Raw genomic sequence first — 7,500 nt, 5'->3', positions numbered from 1 at the left:
AGTTTTATTTATTTGTTAATAATATAATTGATATCATTGAGCATAAAGTTGTGGCCACAGTCCCAAGAATAAGGTTATTATACTCATTTGAATGAAAATGACGGAACAATTTATGATTCAAATATTCAGATACTTTTTGAAAGTATTTTTGAGCGATAAACACCCTCTCCAGCATGCTAAATTATTACTGCACACTTTAACTATCATAATGGAACACGTGATATTATACTGATGCCCGGGACTGATGCATGCTTGAATATTCATTGGCATACCGGGTACAGGGCAAAATTAGCTTGTCTTCCAGTGGCGTAGTCAAGGGACAAGGGAAGCTGCCCCTTATGAGAAGTCTTTCCGCAGGGCTAGATTTACCTTTGGGGGCCCTGGGACAGGCCAAAACTTGGACGTGCGTGGTGCGAAAACTCTTGCCACCAGCGCCGATCGCGGGTTTTTTGTAGCGGTTTCCTCTTTTTCTGATCATATGGCTGTGCTGGAAAACCGGAGGGATAACGACAGAGGGCATTAGTTCAATTTAACTGTATGGACACCCCCCCCCCAATACCCCTACACCAGGATATCCTTGTGGGATGCTGACTAGTGGCAAACTTTACACATGTTCAAATTTAGAGTAGGGGTCATTTCAAGTGAAATACAGCAAAGAAAAAAAAAAAACTATGTTTCGTTAAAATCAGCGATTTTCGAGGTTATGAAGTCAATCTGGATGTTTGTCAGTACTTTTGTGGTAATTTGAAAAAGAAAGAAGAGACTCTTATCTATTCATTGATACCAAACTCATAGACATAGGAGGTGTTATATTTCCCGGGCAGTTAAAATAAGGATAGTCTATTGCTAAAACTTACAGTTCAGTTTTCTACAAGAATACTGACACACTAAGACGTATTTTGGATTACATTTTTATTTTTAAACTGAGCTCAAAAAGAAACTTTTTTCACAAGGTCATAACTAAAAATCCTGTCCATCAGAATGAATCAAAATTACACACAGGTTTACTTCAATACTAAAAACGCATGTCAATAACCAAGCAGTTATCCAACTGACACAACAGCAAAATGCACTGACATAGAACAGCTTCCTGGACCACATTCACAGCCCAAATAGTTGGCACCCAACATAAGAAATTTGTTAGAATGAGTACAAGATCCTTGCACAAATGATAATTCCAAAGAGTAAGTGGAAAAATGTAGAACAAGACCTGTTTCTTGAAGAAAGTGCATAAAAAGCAGAAAGCAGCACCGTTTTATCATCTGTGAAAAGATCTTGTATGCATTCTCACAGATTTGTGCTGGTGCCAAGTATTGGGCGGTGAAAGTGGTTCAGGAAGCTGTTCCGTTTCAGTGCATTTTGCTGTTGTGTCAGTTGGACAACTGCTTGCTTACTGACATGTAATCCTGTGTGTGATTTTGGTTCATTTTGATGAACAGGATTTTAAGATAAATGAGCTTGTGATTTACAAGTTGTGAAAAATTATAAGCTTGTTTATATACATCAATATATAAATGTGCTAGATTTTATATTCCAGTTTGCTGACAATATAAGAAAGGTAAACAGACCTTAAATTATTTCATAATATACACATGTATTGTATAATAAAAAGTAAAGTTGGTTCTTCTGACCCTTTGGGTCAAAGCATTTACTGTATGAACGTCAAATAATAATGATCCTTTCTGAGGGCATTAAAAGTCTGAGTAATAATTATAATTTTAATATTTGCTACTATATTAATACAGTTTCCTTATATCAATGACTTCAAATTTACGTATATTATTAAAAATATAAAATGTCGTACTTTGAAATTCCTAGTCAAATGTAACATCTATTTTAGTTCCTTAACCCTTGTGCTACTGACGTATTTTTGGTAACACGTTTGGGCGAAAATAACCACATGCGTTTTAAAGCAATAATGTGTGATTTGCATAGAGAATAGATTCTTAGTTAAATGTTTGTTTTCACTGATCCCATTATCCCCTTTTAATTTCGAGCCAAACAAATGAGGTATAACGAAGAAAATTGCGATTCATTCCAACGTCTACAATGCGTGTACTACGCTCGCCGATCATATTACATGTAACTGCACGGAGCATCGCGCTCGACGTGTGTAGTACACTGTGTACATACAAGCTGACATCCATGGTACATGCTATAGCAAGTACTCGATCGTTGAACTCTGAATAAAACCGGGTCGACCCGGTTTTAATACAAAAAGTTAAATTTTACTGTTATTAAAGCACTTCAGGCTTAGTCCTTTATGTGGTATTTTAGTATACCACTGGGCATTATAATTATGCAAAAAGAAGCAAATCACACATTATGGCTTTAATACACTTCGTGGTCATCAACACTCCCCTTCCGATCGACCACATCACCACCTGGGTAAGGTGGTATAAGTAGGAGCGACTACACTACCGCCTGGGTAAGGTGGTACACGTAGGATCGGACTACACTACCGCCTGTGTAAGGTGGTACATGTAGGATCGGCTACACTACCGCTTGGGTAAGGTGGTACATGTAGGATCGACTACACTACCGCCTGTGTAAGGTGGTACATGTAGGATCGACTACACTACCGCCTGTGTAAGGTGGTACATGTAGGATCGGCTACACTACCGCCTGTGTAAGGTGGTACATGTAGGATCGACTACACTACCGCCTGTGTAAGGTGGTACATGTAGGATCGGCTACACTACCGCCTGTGTAAGGTGGTACATGTTGTGATGTGCCCTGAGTAATTTAATTTAATTATTTAACTTTGTTTACAAGCTGAAAGTATTTCATGAGATGGGAAAGCCCCTTGTACGTGCAAGATGACCACATTACCACCTGGGTAAGGTGGTATAAGTAGGAGCGACTACACTACCGCCTGGGTAAGGTGGTACATTCGACCACACTACCGCCTGTGCAAGGTGGTACATGTCAAATCTGTTTCGCTAAAATGAGCGCAAGGGATGAACTTAAGGTTTGGATGCTTATTTCACCGTATTAGTGCCCGGAAAATCTTTTTGGGGTGTACTTAACCAATACCACGCCATGTACAAATATCAATGTGAAATCATCGCTTTTTCAGGTTTCTGTAGCGATTTGGTTAAAAAGTAATAAAGAACATAAGTCTTATTAAATGTACAGATAGAAGATTTCATCAACAACAAAAAAGAGTACATTTAAGCACACCAACTGCAGTAAAATTCTCCTTCCTGTTGAAAGCTGCCCTTATAAAATATAGCTGAAATACTCTACAGGCTGTGTCATAATGATTCTCCAATTGATTTTTTCAATGTTTTCATCATGTTGCTGAAATGTGTTGAAAATATTGATTTTTCTAAGAATGTTAAGTTTAATAAGAATTTTAGTTCATAAGAATAGCATATTCTGTGAAGAAATTGAGCGTAGTTTAATTAGGCAGTCCTTGGTTTCACGATTCTATCAGAAAACATGCATGGTGGGGTATACAATTTGTGATTTGCGTTACGGGAAAATAGTTGAAAGCCGTTTGCTTTCTTAACCAGATAATCAACTTGAGAATCAATAAGCATTTGTTTGAAAAAACACTGTGTATACTTTTAGTCATCTGGGATTTGTTCAAATTGATGTTAGTTAAATCTGGTCAACCAGAAAAACTCACTTTTTGGCTAGATGAAATTACAGACCTTGCGGCCAGAACCTTTGGCCTTCAGCTGGGTGGATGATTTAGGGTCATCCGATGAGGAAGTTGCTTGATGACCCGATCCCAACCACGTGACAGATTAACTCTAACGAGTTACATTACATTGGCGAAACAGGTCAACCCTTGCAGATTCGTATGTCCCAACATAGACGCGCCAGTTCAAGTGGTGACGATTCAGCTGTCTACAAACAGTTTCGACATTGACGACGTTGTCATTTTGGACCGTGATCCACCTTGGTTTGAACGTGGAATCAAAGAAGCAGTGTGGGTACGAGCTGAACAACCGTCCCTCAACAGGAGCGGGGCGCTAGAGTTAATCTGTCTGGTTGACCAGATTGAATTAACATGTATTTGTTTTAAACATGTTAACATCCCTAGTATTATATTTCAGTATTACATTGTTTGAAAAAAATTATGATTGCAAAGTACAGAAACTGACGTGTTGCTTGGCACAGTGGAAGCACTCGTGTCATATATCTTGCAAGCAGTGCGGTGTGAGTGAAATTCGCGGTATCACCCTCCTTCATTCAAAGGACAATATTTCAAAAATACAACTTCAAATTCCAAATAAATCATCAGATCAATTAGTACTTATATACTTTTTCTATCGGTATATTTATATTCCAAAGAATTTATGTTTGAATATTTTCTCTAAAATGACTCATAATAATATGTCGAGAAAAATCATTTTGATAAAGCTTGTACAAACAAAAAATAAGTGCACGGTAATACTTTAATGCGCTATAACAAACACCACGAACATCAGATAATATAACATACCGTGAATATTGGTAAAATAAAAATTCCGTTTATAGCAAGTTATAATTGTACATGTACAATTAATTATATTGATAGCTACTGAATGTCTACAGGTGTTCTGTTTTCTCCTACTTTCCTGGCACCAATGTGTTTCTATATAAAGATAGAACCTAGTGACAAAACTATCTTATTTTTAACTATTTTATCTCAATACCAGGAGGGTTTGAGTTCCTAGATAAAAAAAAAAGCAAGACAGAGATAAAAAGACTAAATCGCGTCTGACGTCAGGGCAAAGGCGCGCCGTGATTGGTTGCCGACCTGCGCAGTACGGCAATTTCTGTCTAGTTGTCAGAATTTCAGACGCGACCTAGTCTTTTTATCTCTGTCTTTCATTATAATAAGGGCAAGGACAAACACCATAAAAATGCGGAGATTTCTACAACCGTCGGAAATGTGTCTTTAGCGTACTAGATACAAAAAGTTCATTAAAATTTTCATTTTATCCCCCTCCCCACAATGCAAACGGAAATTACAAAGGTCATTGCATCTTAGTTGCACGTTGTATAACGTCTGCCTCAATATTTTACATGCTTCGTCACAACCTTCGATTTATTCTACACCTATCACCAAACAAAATGTTACATTCATTGCTCGTTAAACTGGTGCAGGATTATGTCCATTACTTGCAGGCCTGTGACGACTGCCATTAGAAACACTAGAAAGGATTCTATTTGCGATGGACAAACAATTTTGACAGGAACATGCGCCACTACACCCATGTTGCTTCACCGACCTCCACAATATCATAATTGAGTTACCTGCAACATTAAATGATTAAATTGTTATTATACAGAGTTACACATATGACACACACAAAAATGCTTGATTCCTCTAAGAATTGAATTCACTGCAAGATACAATGATAAATCATAAACTAGGATTTCATTGATAAAAAAAGATATATTGAAAATCAGCTATAAACCCATATTAACAATCTTCATTGAAACGCCTTCACCTAATACTCTATCGGCAACTCATGCTGAATAACCATTGCATCGTCACGTGCCCTTACCCTGCTATGTTTGTGTCTTGTACAAAAGATATCTAAATCAATTAAAATGAAAGACAGAGATCTGGTGCCGGTCGGAGAAAAGGGATAGCGGAAAATTTGAAAAATTACGTACTTTTACAAGACAAAAGGGAACTTTTCTAGGCATTGTTGACATGGTGCCTTCGCGAAAGAAAGTTTCCTACTATAAAGACCTAACTTTTGCGATGGTTTGTATTTGAAGGTGCAAAATTAACAATAAGGCGCCGGTTATACCGCCGCGTTCAGCAAGTTATCATCACGACACCTGTAAACAAACCGTGTTCGAGTTTGATTGACAGATGACGTCAGACGCGATAAAATCTTTTTATCTCTGTCTTTCATTATAATTAAACAAATAAACTATTACCGACGTTGTTATGCGTCTCAAGTTTTGACACATTTTATAAAGTACAAATTCCCATGGACTGTGATGTGATCTGTTACTGGTAATCAGAAAGAATTTCAAATAATTTGGATACATTTTATCCTCTGAAGAATATGCACTACCGCTTGATACGTATGTTAGTCATGTTAAGTTCCTGATGATGACACACACATATAGCAATTTGTTAGAGTTAATATGTGGGTTATAAAGTGCCATTTTATATGTTTTTTTTTTTTTGTAATTTGCTATTGTTTTGTTGTTGCTTGGTTTGTTTGTTTGTTCGTTTTTCCATTTTCATTTTATTTGTTAAACTCGATTCAATATTTAACCTTAGGGTGAAAGTTTAAAGTGTATTTTACTTACCGATGGCGAGGAGCACAACTGACACATTGAGTGCAATTATAAACACAGCCATTGCTGTTTGTCGGTTTCCAGATGGGTCCGTAAGTGGAACCAAAAGAACCTCAGCACAAAGCATGTTGAGAAAGATAGCTACAAGAGAAGTCATCTGCAGCATATTTTCAAAGGAATCTTTCATCGGTTTGAAATAGGCATGACTTGTGATTAACACCATTGACAGAGCTATAGTAGCTCCTAAGGTAAGGGGATCCCCTGAGCCAAAAAGAACTATAAGAGATGGCTGTACCACTTTACGGAATAGCTCTACGATCTCCCAATACCAATATTTTGTCTCATAGTTCTCACAGAGAAACCGAATATACAATGGATACTGCAAAGTGTCATTGTTCTTCTGCGTATTGTCACATTCTTCGAGAACAGTTGGTGTCTCTGCTGATGCCACGTCTTCTATCTCCTCATTGTCCTCATCTGCGTTACCTATCTCTCCAAGATTAGGTTCACTCTTGTTATTGGTAGCGTCTTTATCATCATCTTCTGATGCTGTACAATTTGAATCATTACCGGCTTCAAGTTCTTGATTTCCTTGGATTGCTTCCAACGTCACCTGCGTATTGTCACTATCTTCGAGAACAGTCTGTTCTGATGCCATGTTTTCCGTGCTCTCATTTTCCACAGCGGTATTATCTATCTCATCAAGATGGTTTTCTCTCCTGTTATTGTTATTGTATTCATCATCATCTTCAAGGAATGTTGATTCTGTACAATTGGAATCATTGTCGTCTTCACGTTCTTGATTTCCTTGGATTGCTTTCAAATTAGGAGGAGAATTCTTCAAAATCACACAGAGCACCACCAAAGGGAACCCAACAACGTAAACCAACGCGACATAAGCTGAGTTGATGTAGTTCTTGTGTTTTCGTGTGTCACATTCGATAGAGTAATCTGATCTTACTAGATGCGTACAGTAAAGGTTGTTTTCATCAACGCAGAATTTTTGACAAGTCATTGGTAATAATGACAATATCACATCACACAGACTGGGGTAAGAGACGAACAGCATTAGGATTACAAACAAGTAACACTTTGGTCGAATGCTTTTCAAGTAGTTGCTCTTGTTATAGTCATCGTTGGAAAGCTTTACTTTAAGGTATATCCATACACACGAGTAAACAATACATGGCAAAGCAAGGACAACACAACAGACGAGGAACCCAAGAACGAATTTATTGT

The 7,500-nt window shown here is 37.6% G+C and overlaps 1 protein-coding gene across 1 annotated transcript; it reads right to left on the bottom strand.

Annotated features, from left to right (window-relative positions):
- Positions 1–4,402: 4,402 nt before the first annotated feature.
- LOC140136205 (uncharacterized) lies at positions 4,403–7,432 on the bottom strand. The gene is made up of 2 exons (XM_072157922.1): positions 6,274–7,432; positions 4,403–5,253 (listed from the first exon to the last, which is right to left on the bottom strand). Exons 1-2 carry the CDS (start codon positions 7,328–7,330, stop codon positions 5,090–5,092), a joined length of 1,221 nt encoding a protein of 406 aa, XP_072014023.1. The 5' UTR covers positions 7,331–7,432; the 3' UTR covers positions 4,403–5,089.
- Positions 7,433–7,500: the final 68 nt, after the last annotated feature.

Source organism: Amphiura filiformis, chromosome 16 (assembly GCF_039555335.1).
Source record: "Amphiura filiformis chromosome 16, Afil_fr2py, whole genome shotgun sequence".
NCBI lineage: Eukaryota > Metazoa > Echinodermata > Ophiuroidea > Amphilepidida > Amphiuridae > Amphiura > Amphiura filiformis.
Note: the sequence above shows the minus strand (reverse complement) of the source record. Positions and strands in the feature narration are given on the sequence as shown.

Bases quoted from the DNA above. Each gene is read 5' to 3' on its own strand.
- LOC140136205 (XM_072157922.1), bottom strand. From the start codon at position 7,330: ATGCTGTTCGTCTCTTACCCCAGTCTGTGTGATGTGATATTGTCATTA. The intron at 5,254-6,273 runs GTAAGTAAAATA...TTAATGTTGCAG, and splicing joins AGTTGTGCTCCTCGCCATCG to GTAACTCAATTATGATATTG.